This window comes from Phoca vitulina, unplaced genomic scaffold (assembly GCF_004348235.1).
Source record: "Phoca vitulina isolate PV1807 unplaced genomic scaffold, GSC_HSeal_1.0 scaffold34, whole genome shotgun sequence".
NCBI classification, from domain to species: domain Eukaryota; kingdom Metazoa; phylum Chordata; class Mammalia; order Carnivora; family Phocidae; genus Phoca; species Phoca vitulina.
In genome coordinates, this window is record NW_022589737.1 from 17,999,588 (window position 1) to 18,015,586 (window position 15,999).

Consider the following 15,999-nt stretch of genomic DNA (forward strand, 5'->3'; position numbering starts at 1 on the left):
AAGCTATTCCCTTAATACTTTGCTTTTTGAGAACTAGTTTCGGGCAAGTTCCTAAGCAGGCTGAATTGCCAAAAGAATAAAAGCTTCACACGGGCTGAGCCCATGCTATTACAATGACCAAAGCAAACTCAAGCTGGTTTGACCTGATGGGGACTCTCACCCTGCTTTCTACTAACTTTTTATTCTGTGCATTGTACCACAACCAAATGAGTTACATTTATTAAAAATAGAGAGCGTACTAAGGGAAGTATGGGGGAAGCAAAACTGTAGAGGAAAGAGTAGCTGAATCAGAAATCAGCCTACCTATTCTAATCAATGTTAGCAATACTTAAATTTGTGACCTTGGGCAAGGCCTATCTTTTTGTATATTTTGGTCAGAAGTAGATCTTGGTGAGAGAGTACGGGTGTGTCAATTAGAACATATTACTCCCACTTAAAAAAAAAACAAAACTACCTTAAATTCTATAGAATTAAATAAATAACACAGACACATTAAAACAGAAATTTGGTGATGGTATTTCATGTCCCAGCATCAGTTAAACCAAACCCTTAAATTTGATTAGCTAGAGGTTATGGATGTATTCTTATAGAAATATACCCATAAGTGATCATTCATTTTTTAAGAATTACTTTACAGTCTTATAGTTTAGGGATCCCAGGCTTCAGAGATAGAGCTCCCTAAACAATTGATCCAAAGTTGCACTGGACCTTGCTGGCAGCCAACCAATAGCTTAGCTCATTCCCTCTGAAGGAAAGTTTTAGAGGACTTTCTTTAGTGCAGGTGCCCCTGGGAATGGGGAAGGGTTCAGAGAAGGAGGCTGGGGACCTCCTACAGTCATAGGAATTTCTATGAGCTTATATCAACATGGGTCTTATACCATGCATTTTGTTGCTCTCTTCAAAGTCGTCAGTGTGCTTAAAATGTTGTGGATCTTTATTGAGATACTTCTTTATATTGTCATCCAGATACCAGGATTCATTCTCATTAAATACCAAAAACAAGAGAACGAATTCATAATCAACATCGCTTCTTCTTCCCTTCTCATTCAACAATCCTTCTCTGCAAATAATCAGAGGACCCATCAAACCGCTATATGTATCCTGAAAGAAAAATAAACTGAATTAGAGGAGCCTTTAAATAATTTAACAATAAAGACTAAGTGCTTGTAAGAAAGTCATTGTGAAAAGACTGTTGACCACAAAACAATTATTCTTTTAAGATTCATTTATTTATTTGTGAAGGGTGGGGCAGAGGGAGAGGGAGAGAGAGAATCTCAAGCAGACTCCATGCTGAGCATGGAGCCCCATGTGGGGCTCGATCTCACAACCCTGAGATCACAACCTGAGTGGAAACCAAGAGTTGGCCACTTAACCAACTGTGCCACCCAGGCCCCTACCACAAAATAATTATTAAGAAGCCCTGAAGATGTAGGAGTGTTCCTAAAAATGAGCTACAGCAACCTCTATGAGGGCTGAATCGGTGTCCCTCCCTCATCACTGAGTCTCCAGAGCACAGTTCAGTGACTAGTACATAGAAGATGCTCAATAAATATTCATTGAATAAATGAATGCCTATTTCTATTTTCCCGTTTGCTTTTCAAATGAGACTATATAACTATATACAGGTGCTTATATTCTACTTTTTATGGGTAACTGGAAAATGATATGGGACCGTCGATGACCTCCATGTCAAATTGTTCAGCCCTAAGCTTTCTTTTGAAGGAAAACTCCCACATTTCCAACTGTCTATTTAGATATTCCACCTGGATGTGCTTTCTGCAATAATTCAACCTGCTGAGCATTTTTATTTTTTATTTATTTATTTATTTTTTAAAAGATTTTATTTATTTATTTGACAGAGAGAGAATGAGAGAGAGAGCACATGAGAGGGGGGAGGGTCAGAGGGAGGAGCAGACTCCCTGCAGAGCAGGGAGCCCGATGCGGGACTCGATCCCAGGACTCCAGGATCATGACCTGAGCCGAAGGCAGTTGCTTAACCAACTGAGCCACCCAGGCGCCCAACCTGCTGAGCATTTTTAAAAGTGGATTTTATTATTTCCCTCAAAACATTTCCTTCTCCAGAACTCTCTAATTCTGTTGATAGCACTATGTTATTTCCTGTCATTTAGGTCAGAAAAAGATTTCAGTGTTTAATTCTTCCTTCTTCCTCACTTTGTCCCATCTTGTTTGCTGTCAAATCTTACATTTCTTTTCCCTTCACAATGCCTCTCCATTCTATGACTTTCTTTCCATTCCATCTGCCATGCTTCTAGCATAGGATCATAATGCCTTACCCTGGACTAGAAATTGGCTCCTCTCTGGTCTCTGGCTCACCTCACTTCCAGCCTATCCTTTTGACCACCATCACATCAATCTCATCATTCCCATATCTAGCAGTCTTCGGTGACTTTCCAGTGATATTCCTGCTGGATAAATACAAATCCTCAACGGGTCCTTAAGCCCCTCATATGCTCCCCACAATGGATTTTTCTAGCTTAAGTTCCCCCAAACTGCTTTCCTTTTGTACCTTATATGGTAGCCAGTATGATGTTCAACATTTCCCAAATGCACCTTCTATTTTCCTATTTTCAGCTTTGCTCATAACGTTCTCTCAGACTCTCTTTCTAATGCCCCCTATATAGCCCTGTACTCCTACTGAACTCACCAGATTCTGAGTTGTATTATAATTACGGGTGTGCACATGTATTATTTTCCCCAAAGATGATAAATTCCTTCAAGATGAGAATATTTGCATCCCTCATAGAACTTGGTAGGGTCATTTGCATATCATACGTGCTCAATAAATATTTATTGGGATGCACAAAGGAATAAACAAATGCGGGTTTCCCATAATTCCAATATGTAATTTTATTTTTTCAAGTGTCTTGTATTTCTCTCCTGAACTCTTGCACTGCCCAATACAACTCAAGGATGTTAATATAGCATCTAATATTTAAGAGGAAGGTTAGATAATCCTTCACCTTTTTTTAAAATAATGGGCAATGCTTACATTATATATCCAATATGATTTTAGTTTGGATTTTGATTTATGACATATAATTAGAGACTAGTTGTTTTATATACACATATCTGACTTGAATCAATATTGAATGTTTAATTGCTAAGTAAAGTTAGTTTATTTTTTAGTCAAATAGTTTGTAGTTTCAGTTATTATGTTTGGAGTGTGCTTTCTTTCCTGAGCCCAGATAGCAATGGTAATGCCTTTAAAAATGATAGATTTCACACATCAAAAACCATGATATAAATTACATTGAAATATATTTTTATTTTATGATTATCTATTTACATATCCTCTTTTGCTTCCTGCTATCTTTTTTTTTTTTTTAAAGATTTTATTTATTTTGACAGAGAGAGAGACAGCGAGAGAGGGAACACAAGCAGGGGGGAATGGAAGAGGGTGAAGCAGGCTTCCCGCCAAGCAGAGAGCCCGATGCGGGGCTCGATCCCAGGACCCTGGGATCATGACCTGAGCCGAAGGCAGACGCTTAACGACTGAGCCACCCAGGAGCCCCTGCTTCCTGCTATCTTGTAAGTTCTAAATTTGGTAACTGAAACATTGGGATTTTATTTGTTTTTTTTTTAACCCATACTTTATTTTTTTTACGTTTTTATTTATTTTTTAATTTAAATTCAATTAGCCAATATATAGTACATCATTAGTTTTGATGTAGTGTTCAATGATTCATCAGTTGCATATAACACCCAGTGCTAATCACATCACATACCCTCTTTAGTGCCCATCACCAAGTTACCCCATCTTCCTACCCACCTCCCCTTCCAGAACGCTCAGTTTGTTTCCCAGAGTCAATAGTCTCTCCTGGTTTGTCTCCCCTTCTGATTTCTTCTCATTCAGTTTTCCCTCCCTTCCCCTATGATCCTCTGTGCTATTTCTTATATTCCACATATGAGTGAAACGATATGATAATTTTGTTTCTCTGATTGACTTATTTTACTTAGCATAATACCCTCCAAATCCACCCATGTCGATGTAAATGGTAGGTATTCATCCTTTCTGATGGCTGAGTAATATTCCATTGTATATATGAACCACATCTTCTTTATCCATTCATCTGTTGAAGGGCATCTCAGCTCCTTCCGCAGTTTGGCTATTGTGGGTATTGCTGCTATGAACATTGGGGGTGCAGGTGCCCCTTCTTTTCACTACCTTAACCCATACTTTAGATCGAGGGCTGGCACCAGATGGTAAATATTTTTTACTTTGTTGGCCATACTGTTTCTGTCACAACTACTGTTTGCAAAGAGACAATAGAATCCAAATGGAATCTCTTATGCTAAGTCCATGTCACCAAAATGAGACTTAATACCTAACTTAATTACAGTTTCAACCTCTTCCCGGAGTGGAATCTTAATCTGGAGTTACCTGGTTATCACCGATGAGGTAATCTGCCTCTTAGACATCTGTTATCCCCTAAAGGCAGGTGACCTGGCCACAAACAATCTGTTTTTTACTATTCACTTCCTTATCCTATCCCCTTCTGCCTATGAAAGTCTTTCATTCTGTGCAGCTCTTTGGAGCTCTGTTCTATCTGCTAGGTGGGATGCTGCTTGATTCATGAATTACTGAATAAAGCCTGTAGGATTGTAAAATGTGCTCAGTTGAGCTTTGTTTTAAAGAGAATTGGTAGCAGTGATGGAATATAAAGAACACTCCTGATGGCTTCAGGAACAATGAGAAACACAGGCATGATACCTGCAGAACTTTGAATTCTCTTTCTTGCCGTTTCTGAGGGCTGTGGGTAAGTTTTTCTTGGTTCTGAGCTCCACTCTCCTTGCATCAAGCTCCCCATCTAATTAGCTTTCCACAGTTCACCATTTGATTGGAATCTCCAGCTCTTGGTTCAGTCCCCAAATTCCACATTGGGAACTGCTGGTCATTACTGGCTAGAGTCAGACTGAATCCAACATAAAAACTGGGTCCAAAACAGAATTTTGTTTTACTTGTATTGTGTCGGTAAGGGCTATTGCTAATGGAATCTTGGAAGCCAAAAGCTGCAAAATTGGTGGGCATGGGTTGAGTACTTAAAAGTTGTTAGAGCATCTGCTACTTAACTCTAAGACTCCCATGGTAGAATACATTGGTCATGTAGTGGGTTAGATTGACACCAGGTTACTCACCAACCTCAAGAAAATGTCCGTGTAACAAGGCACACTGTAAAACACCACATAATCCCCAACCCAGTGGCATATCCCCCTTAGGTATTAGTTTGTCTCCAAGAGACCCAAAGCTTAGCTAAAAAAAAAAAAAAAAAAAAAAAAATCCTCAAATTCCAAAGAGTTGAGCACGCCACCTTCTGGCACATCTGCTTATTTTATGCCTTAGAACTCCAGTCCCAGAAACTATATATACTACTAAAATGGCAAAATCTAACTAAAGACAACCTAGAATTACAATGGCCATTATGGGTAACATTCCGATGAGACAAGATCATTTTTTAAAGAAGTGCACTTACAAACAAGAGTTTCCAAATCAAGCAAACAGAATGGGATACCTATTTTAATTGGTATGTAAAACCTTCCAAAAGGCTTTAAGATTCCAAAATAACTTCATTAAAAGTTTCCTTGCAAAAGGCTAATGAAAAATTAAAGATGCAAAAAGTATCTAAAACAATACCTAGGCCTTCTTTATTACAACCTCCTAGGGATCCATCATCAAAACACCGGCCCAGAAATTGATGTCTCATTTGTAATCATCTGAGACATAAGGAGAAATCCTGTCCTTAAAGATTTTGTGCAAATTTTTCAATATCAACTCAAATGCCCCCATATCTATCTACAAAGGAGAGCCCCCCATTGTGGGGGCCCCCCAGAGTTGATAAGACTCTGACGGATTTTCTGGAAAACTGCTATGTTATTTCCTTAAAAAGCCCAGGGGAAACTAAAATGAAAATGAATGAAAAACTTTGCCAAATTCTAATAGATTGTGGAGCCTGCAGAGGGGATCCTGAGAAAACTGGTAAAAGCCAGAGAAGGGTAAGAATTCTTACCAAGAGTCAGCTCTCCTGAATCTCTTTCTGTAGTGTCCAGTTAAGAGCAGAAAATAAAACTTCATGTTGTCCTTTCCTTTCCAAACTCATACCTGTTGGTTACTGATCATTTCTCTCCCAGGGATAGCTATTGCCTTCTTGCTTGCCTTGTTTTATGTCCTAAGAATTTGACTTGGCTTTCTCCTGCCTGGGACATGCAGGTTGCCATTTCTTTCTGTTGCCTATCTTTGGGTGTGACTTTAGGTCTTGGGAAAGTAGTATCCTTTGTACCCTCTTCAGGGACTGCTTTTATATACAAGGGGTGTTCAATACTGCCAGAAATATTTTCCTGGCTGAAAAGTGACAAGATATTTAAATTTTTAAAGTAGTTCTGTCGCCAGAAGTTGGCCATATTGGAAGCTGATAATCAGACTCTGATCTACTTTTTTTAGATCTCCTTCCCTAAGCAAAAATGAAACTATGTATCCAGGGGAAAAGAAAAACATCTCAAGCATTTGTAGAAGGATTTACTAAAACATTCCAGAGATAAACCGTTATAAATCCATAGAAATCTCTTGATTTTCATCTTAGCTGGAAATCCTTTCTGACTTATATTTTTAAAAAAATCAAATTGAAAATAATGAGGTTAGATGGGTACATCAGCCACTTGGTATCATTTAGGCTGCAACCCAATTCTTTGAGGAATTAAAGCAACTACCCTCATCTCATAAATCTTGACAAAACCAAAAATGCAGCTCCAGAAACAACTCAAAATCCACCTATTCTATTTACCAATCCCCCAAACCTCACCTATTTATCGCAAAATTGTAAAAATCCTGGCCTTAGGAAACAAACGTCTTTTTGGAAGAACTTGCATTCTTTCCCTGTGCCTTTGAGATTGTAAATATTCTACCTGGTCTTCTCAAGGGACTCTTATCTAGCCATCTCTTTGATATACAAACTTCATGGAGGTAATTCTTACCAGAAGAAAAACAAGGAGGTGGGGAGTTTCTTTGGAACTTGGGCAAATGAAAAATCGTGTTTTCTCCAAAAATATTAATAAAAAGCTTTGACCATCTTAATAGGTAACCTTAACTTCTTCCATCTACCAGAAACACAATTTGGATCTAACTTCTTTTATAACTAGTGGATTTTGTATTACTGTGCTTGATTCATGGCAAAATTTTAGAACAGAATCTATAAGATCTGTTTATATCTGCGTGTGTGTGTGCATGCACATGCATCCATGTGTGTGTGCGTGTGTGTTATAGATGTATGATGTTTTCTACCTGGGCATGGTGTTGCCAAAATGAATTTGTAAAAGAGCTCTGTTTAATTGACTTAAAGAAAATTAAGTACTTGTATGAATTAAGTATTTATAAAATTCTCAAAAATATAATAGAAACTAACCCAATTGCTTTTTAGATTCATGTGATCTGGAAAAATATTCAGTATTAAAGCTAATTTAAGTTTGATGGCTTAATTAAAATGTACATGTCTTTAGAATTATTAACATTAAATAATGCAGACCTACAACTTTTATTCTACCTGGGTTTATTAGTTAAATAAGTCCACATTACCTCTGCTAAAAATTTTGTCAGCGAGAAAAATAACTTGTATGATGAAATTTTCATAAGTATTCTAAACATAATTGTTAAAAATAAGTGAATTAAATAGATGTAACTGGAATTAGAGTTTTTAGGTGAACTTTTTTTTTAATGTTTGAAGTTTTTATTTAAATTCTAATTAGTTAACATATAGTGTAATATTATTTCAGGAACAGAATTCAGTGATTCATCACTTACATATAACATCCAGTGCTCAACACAAGTGCCTTCCTTAATACCCATCACCTATTTAGCCCTTTCTTCTGCTCCTCTCCATCACCCTTCAGTTGTTCTCTATAGTTGAGAGTCTCTTATGGTTTGCTTCCCTCTCTCTCTTTTTTCCCCTTCCCCTATGTTCATCTGTTTTGTTTCTTAAATTCCAGATATGAGTGAAATCATAGGTATTTGTCTTTCTCTGACTGACTTATTTTCCTTAGCATAATACTCTCTAGCTCCAATCATGTCATTACAAATGACAAGATTTCATTCTTTTTGATGGCCAAGTAATATTCCACTGTATATTGCATATTCCATTGTATGTATACCACATCTTCTTTATTCATTCATCAGTCGATGGACATTTGGGCTCTTTCCCTAGCTTGGCTATTGTTGATCATGCTATAAACATTGGGGTGCATGTACCCCTTTGAATCTGTATCTATCCTTTAGATAAATACCCACTAGTGCAATTGCTGGATCATAGGGTAGTTCTATTTTTAACTTTTTGAGGAATCTCCATACTGTTTTCCAGAGTGACTGTACCAGTTGCATTCCCACCAACAGTGTAAGAGAGTACCCCTTTTCCGCATCCTTGCCAACATTTGTGGTTTCCTGTGTTGTTAATTTTAGCCATTCTGACAGGTGTGAGGTGGTATCTCATTCTGGTTTTGACTTGTATTTCCCTGATGATGAGTGATGTTGAGTATCTTTTAATGTGTCTGTTGGCCATCTGTATGTCTTCTTTGGAAGAATGTCTGTTCATGTCTTCTGACTATTTCTTAACTGGATTATTTGGGTTTTGGGTGTTGGGTTGGGTAAATTTTTACATATTTTGGGTACTAAGCCTTTATCAGAGACGTCAATTTGCAAACATTTTCTCCCATTCCGTAGGTTGCCTTTTAGTTTTGTTGTTTCCTTTGCTTAAAAAAAAAAAAAAAGATTTTATTTATTTATTTTCTTATTTATTTATTAAAAAGGGTGGAGGAGCGGCAGAGGGAGAGAGAGAATCTCAAGCAGATTTCACCCTAAGTGTGGAGCCTGATGGGGGACTCAACCTCACAACCCTGAGATCACGACCTGAGCCAAGATCAAGAGTCAGATGTTTAACCAACCAAGCCACCCAGGCACCCCCAGAAGCTTTTTATCTTGATGAAACCCCAATAGTTCATTTTTGCCTTTGTTTTCCTCGCCTCCAGAAACCCGTCTAGTAAGAAGTTGCTACAGATGGTGTCAAAGAGTTTGCTGCCTGTGTTCTCTAGGATTTTGATGGTTCCAGTTTCACATTTAGGTTCATCCATTTTGAATTTATTTTTGTGTATGATGTAAGAAAGTGGTCCAGTTTCATTCTTCTGCATGTGGCTGTCCAGTTTTCCCAACACCATTTGTTGAAGAGACTGTCTTTTTTACACTGGGTATTATTTCCTTTTTTGTCAAAGATTAGTTGACCATGTAGTTTTGGGTCCATTTCTGGGTTTTTTATTCTGTTCCATTGATCTATGTGTCTGTTTTTGTGCCACTACCATACTGTCTTGAGCACTACAGCTTTATAATATAGTTCAAAGTCCAGAATTGTGGTACCTCCAGCTTTGTTTTTCTTTTTCAAGATTGCTTTGGATATTCAGGGTCTTTTGTGGTTCCATACACATTTTAGGACTGTTTGTTTTAACTCTGTGAAAAATGCTGGTAGTATTTAGGTGAACCTTTCAGCAATAATGGTATTTCATGGTATGTCTACTTAAATAGTGTCCCCACATCTTTTTGATAATTTAAAACCTTAGAGTTTTGCTAAGTGAAATGAAAGGATGAATAGTAATTTAATATCTAGATCATTTCCAGATAAAATAAAATACTGAAACACTAATTACTGAACATGGGTTTACCTACTTTTTTGACTTCTTATTACCAAGAAACTTAAGATATTTGGGTTTATTAATAAACAAGTTTTATGCCACATTGAAAAATTTACTATGAGGAAGAATGTATTTCTACAAATTATGAAATGTATTTATAAATTTGCCAAATCACAGAATGCTAATGTAAAAGACAGTTAACAATTGTTTACTTTTCTGTTTTCCCTAGAAATTATGGTGATTAATGGTTAAAAATTCAATATATTCAAGCTACTAGAAACAATAAGGGAAATGACTCTGTTTGCAAGGAAACTAGGCTGTGTGTTTTTGGTAAAAGAAGGTATGAGAAATGGAGATGCATTTTTGTTGAGGGAAAAGAAAGTAATTTTGTCCTAGAGTGAGGCTGATTATTTCAGAATAAGGAAGAGGGGGAAAAAAGGACAAAATTTGGATGTAAAAAAAGGAAGTTGTAGAAGGTTTGTAGAAGGGAATCTTGGGAAAGAAATTTTATGTGAGTCAAGCTGGCTAAGACTATAATAAATTTAAGTAAAAAAACATTTTAATATCAAAAGTACACTGACATATGGGTAATGCTGGCCTTGTAGAATGAATTTGGAAGTTTTCCTTCTTCTTCTATTTTTGGAATAGTTTGAGAAGAATAGATATTAACTCTTATTTAAATGTATCATAGAATTCACCTGTGAAATCCCAGACTTTTGTTTGTTGGGAGTATTTTGATTACTGATTCAATTGCATTAGCAGTAATTGGCCTGTTAAAATTTCCTATTTTTCTGTTTCAGTTTTGGAAGATTATGTTTCTAGGAATTTATCCATTTCTTCTAGGTTGTCCAATTCGTCCAATAATTTTTCATAATATTCTCCTATAATCCTGTATATTTCTGTAGTGTCAGTTGTTATTTCTCTTTTTTCATTTCTGATTTTGAGTCCTCTCTCTTTTTCTTAATGTGTCTGGATAAAAGTTTATCAATTTTGTCAATCTTTTCAAAGAACCAGCTCCAGGTTTCATTGATCTTTTCTATTGTATTTTTTTTAGTCTCTATTTCACTTATTTCTACTCTAGTCTTTATTATTTCCTTTTTTCTACTAGTGTTGGGTTTTGTTCTTCTTTTTCTAGCTCCTTTAGGTGTAAGGCTAGATTATTTGAGATTTTTCTTGCTTCTTGAGGTATTGCTATAAACTTCCCTCTTAAAACTGCTATGGCTGCATCCCAAAGATTTTGGGCCATTGTATCTTCATTTTCATTTGTCTCCATTTATTTTTTGTATTTCCTCTTTGACTTCTTGATTGACCCATTTATTGTTTGGTAGCGTGTTGTTTAGCTTCCATGCAATTGTGTTCTTTTCAGGATTTTTTTCTTGCACTTGACTTCTAGTTTCATATAGTTGTGGTCAGAAAAGATGCTTGATATGATTTTAATCTTCTTAAATTTATTGAGACATGTTTTGTGGCCTAACATGTGATCTTTCCTGGAGAATGTTCCATGTGCACTTGAAAGGAATGTGTATTCTGCTGTTTGGGGATGAAATGTTCTGTACATATCTGTTAGTTCTATCTGGTCTAATGTGTTGTTCAAAGCCACCATTTCCTTGTTGATTTTCTGTCTAGATGATATATCCATTTAAGTAAGTGGGGTCCTAGAGCCCCCTACTATTATTGTATTATGTCAATTTCTCCTTTTACGTCTGTTGCTTTATTTATTTAGGTACTCTATGTTGGGTGCAAAAATATTTACAATTATTTTATCCTCTTGTTGGATCGTTTCCTTTATCATTGTGTAATGCCCTTCTTTGCCTCTTACTACACTCTTTCTTTTAAAGCCTATATGTCTGATATAAGTATTGCTACCCTGTCCTTTTTTTTCACTTCTATTTGCATGGTAAGTTTTTCTAGCTCTTTGCTTTTAGTCTCTATGTGTCTTTAGGTGTGAAGTGAAATCTCTTGTAAGCAGCATATAGATGGGTCTGTTTTTTATCCATTCAGTCATCCTATGTCTTTTAATTGGAGCATTTATTACATTTATATTTTAAGTAATTATTGATAGATGTGTACTTATTGCCCTTTTGTTAATTGTTTTCTGGTTGGTTTTATAGTTCTTCTCTATTCTTTCTTCTCTTGCTCTCTTCCCTTGTAGTTTGATGGCTTTCTTTAATGTTAACTTTGGATTCCTTTCTCTTCATTTTTTTGTGTATTTATTATAGGTTTTTGATTTGTGGTTACCATTAGATTTATATATGATATCTTATGTGCATAGCAGTTTATGTTGTTGATGGTTGCTTAAATTCAAACATTTTAAAAGCACTAAATTTCTTTCTTCCACATATTATGTATATGATCTCATATTTTGCATCTTTTTATTTTGTGTTTCCTTTGACTAATTTTTGTAGATATAATCAATTTTACTTCTTCTGTGTTTTAACCTTCACACTGGCTTTATAAGTGATTAATCTACTACCTGTACTATATGTTTGCTTTTACCTGTGAAATTCTTTCCCTTCATAATTTTCTTCTAGTTACGCGTTTTCTTTTCATTCAAAGAATTTCCTTCAACATTTCTTCTAAAGCTGGTTTAAGGTGATAAACTTCTTAACTTTTGTTTGTCTGGGAAACACTTTATCTCTCCTTCTACTGTGAATGATAACCTTGCTGGGTAGTGTATTCTTAGTTGCAGGTTTTTTCCTTTTAGCACTTTGAATATATCATGCCACTCCCTTCTGGCCTGGAAAGTTTCTCCTGAAAAATCAGCTGACAGCCTTACGGAGTTTCCCCTGTACGTAACTCTTTTTTTCCTCTTGATGCTTTTAAAATCCTCTCTTTATCATTACTTTTTGCCGTTTTAATTATTATGCGTCTTGGTGTGGACTTCCTTGGGTTAATCTTATTAGAGAGCTTCTGTGCTTCCTGGTTCAGGATGTCTGTTTTCTTCCCCAGATTTGGGAAGTTTTCAGCTATTATTTCTTCACTTAAGTTTTCTGCTCCCCTTTCTCTCTTTTCTCTGGGATCCTTATAATGTGAGTAGTATCATGCTTGATGTTGTCGTTGGGTTCCCTTAACATATCCTCATTTTTTATTATTCTTTTTATTCTTTTTAAAATTTTTTCTGCTTTGTTGCTTTCCATTACCCTGTCTTCCAGATCACTGATCCATTCTTCTGCATCCTGTAATCTGCTGTTGATTCCCTGTAGTGTATTTTTTTTTTTAATTTCAGTTACTGAATTCTTCATTGCTGACTGGTTCCTTTTTGTATTTTCTATCTCTTTGTTGAAGTGTTTGTTGAGTTCATCTGCTCTTAAGTCCAGTATCTTTATGACCATTAGTTTGAATTCTTTATTAGGCATATTGCTTATCTCCATTTCATTTAGCTCTTCTGCTGTGATTGTGTCTTATTCTTTCATTTGGCCCATATTCCTCTGTCTCTTCATTTTGTCTAACCCTCTGTGTTTGTTTCTATGTATTAGGGAGGTCAACCACATCTCCTACTCTTGAAAGTAGTGGCCTTTGTAGAAGAGGTCCTGTAGCACATTGCCCTCTGGTCACCAGAACCAGGTGATACAGGGGTGTCTCCTATGTGGGTTCTGTGCCCTCTACTGTTGTGGCAGAAATGTGTTTGCCTTCAGAGCAGTGAACTGCAAGGATCTGCTTTGCCTGCTATGGATGCACAGGGCAGGGTTTGGTCCCTGTGCTGTTGGGGGGCCTGTCTGAGGCTGCCATGGGATCATAAGTGGACAAGATCCGTATGTTACCCTGATACCAAAACCAGACAAAGACGCTATGAAAACAAAACAAAGCAAAACCCAAAACTACATGCTAATATCTCTGATGAACATAGATACAAAAATCCTTAACAACATATTAGCAAACAGAATTCAACATTACAGTTAAAATCATTTCCCACAATCAAGTGGGATTTATTCCAGGGATGCAAGGGTGGTTCAATATTTGTGAATCAATCAATGTGATACATCATATTATAAGAGAAAGGATAAAAACCATATGATCATCTCAATAGATGCAGAAAAAGCATTTGATAATATACAACATTCATTTATGATAAAAACTCTCAACAAAGTGAGTTTAGAGGGAACACATTTAAACATAATAAAGGCCATATATGAAAAACCCACAGATAACATCATCTTCAATGGTGAAAACCTGGAAGAGTTTCACCTAACATCAGGAATGATACAAAAAAAAAAAAAACAAACCACTCTTATCATTTCTATTCAACATAGTACCAGAAGCCCTGGCCATAGCAATGAGATGAGAAAAAGAAATAAAAGACATTCAAATTGGTAAGGAAGAAATAAAATTGTCACTATTTGCAGATGACGTGATGCTACATATAGGAAACCCTGAAGACGCCACCAAAGAACTATTAGAACTGATAAATGAATTCAGCAAATTTGCAGAGAACAAAATTAATATACAGAAAACTGTTGCATTTCTATACACTAATAATAGTAGTAGAAAGAGAAATTAAGGAAAATAAGGAAATAATTCCATTTACAATTGCACCAAAAAGAGCAAAATATTTAGGAATAAACTTAACCAAAGACATGTAAGACCTGTACTCTGAAAACTATAAAACATTTATGAAAGAAACCAAGGACAACACAAACAAGTGGAAAGATATTCCATGCTCATGGATTAGAAGAACAAATATTGTTAAAATGTCTATACTACCCAAAGCAACCTACAGATTCAATGCAATCTCTATCAAAATACCAACAGCATTTTTTTGCAGAACTAGTACAAATAACACTAAAATCTGTATGTAACCACAAAAGACTACAAATTATCAAAGCAATGTTGAGAAAGAACAAAACTGTAGATATCACAATCCGAGATATCATGATATACTACAAAGTTGTAGTAATCAAAATAGTATGATACTGGCACAGAAATAGACACATAGATCAATAGAACAGAATAGAGACTAGAAATAAACCTATGATTATATGGTCAATTAATCTATGACAAAGGAGGCGAGAATATACAATGGGGAAAAGATAGTCTCTTCAATAAATGGTGCTGGGGAAACTGAACAGCTACATGCAAAAGAATGAGACTGGGACACATTCTTACACCATACACAACAATTAACTGAAATGGATTAAAGACGTAAATGTGAAACCTGAACGCATAAAAATCCTTGAAGAGAGCATAGGCAGTAATATCTCTGACATCAGCCATAGCTACATTTTTCTAGGTATATCTCCTCAGGCAAGGGGAACAAAAGCAAAAATAAACAATTGGAATTATACCAAAATAAAAAGCTTTTGCACAACAAATGAAACCAGTAACAAAATGAAAAGGCAATCTATTGAATGGGAGAATATATTTGCAAATGATTTTTTAATAAGGGGTTAATATTAAAACTATACATGGAACTTACACAACTCAACACCGCAAAGCAAGTAATCAAATTTAAAAATGCACAGAGGATTTGAGTAGACATTTTTCCAAAGAAGATATACAGATGGACTACAGACACACGAAAAGATGCTCAAAATCACTAGTCATCAGAGAAAGGCAAATCAAAACCACAATGAGATATCTCCTTACAACTGTCAGAAGGGCTAGAATCAAAAAGATAGGAAATAACAAATGTTGGTGAGGATGTGGAGAAAGAGGAACCCTCTTGCACTGTTGGTGGGAATGTAAATTGGTGCAGCCACTGTGGAAAACAGTAAGGAGGTTCCTCAAAATTAAAAATAGAAATGCCATATGATCCAGTAATTCCACCACTAGGTATCAAAAAGATATATGCACCCCTGTGTTTATTGCATCATATTCATGATAGTCAAGATATGAAAGCAACCCAAGTGTCCATTTATAGATGAATGGATAAAGAAGTGATATCTATCTATCTCTCTGTCTATCTAAGCCTATAAAAAAATTTGTGAGACCTTGCATTTGTGGCAACATGGATGGACCTAGAGGGTAGTACGCTAAGACAAATATGTCAGACAGAGAAATTAAAATACCATATGATTTCACTTCTGAAAAGTAAAAAAAAAAAATCTAAAAAACAAAACAAATGAACAGAGAAAGAAACAAAGAATAAATAAACAAACAAAACCAAGACCCTTAAATACAGAGAACAAACTGGTAGTTGCCAGAGAGGCAGCGGGTGGGGGGATGGGTGCAATAGATAAAGGAGATTATGAGGTACAAATTTCCAGTTATACAATAAATAAATCTAGGAGATGAAAAATACAGCATAGGAAATATTGTCAATAATATTGTAATAATGTTGTAGGGTGACAGATAGTGACTAACACTTATTGTGGTGAGCAC

The 15,999-nt window shown here is 35.9% G+C and overlaps 1 protein-coding gene across 1 annotated transcript in view; it reads right to left on the reverse strand.

Annotated features, from left to right (window-relative positions):
• The window catches only part of HEPHL1 (hephaestin like 1), an 88,149-nt gene that overhangs the window by 8,783 nt on the left and 63,367 nt on the right, over positions 1-15,999 (reverse strand). The window contains exon 16 of the mRNA XM_032426356.1: positions 879-1,101. Within this exon, the coding sequence (XP_032282247.1) occupies positions 879-1,101 (223 nt within the window). The remainder of the gene's footprint in view (positions 1-878; positions 1,102-15,999) is intronic.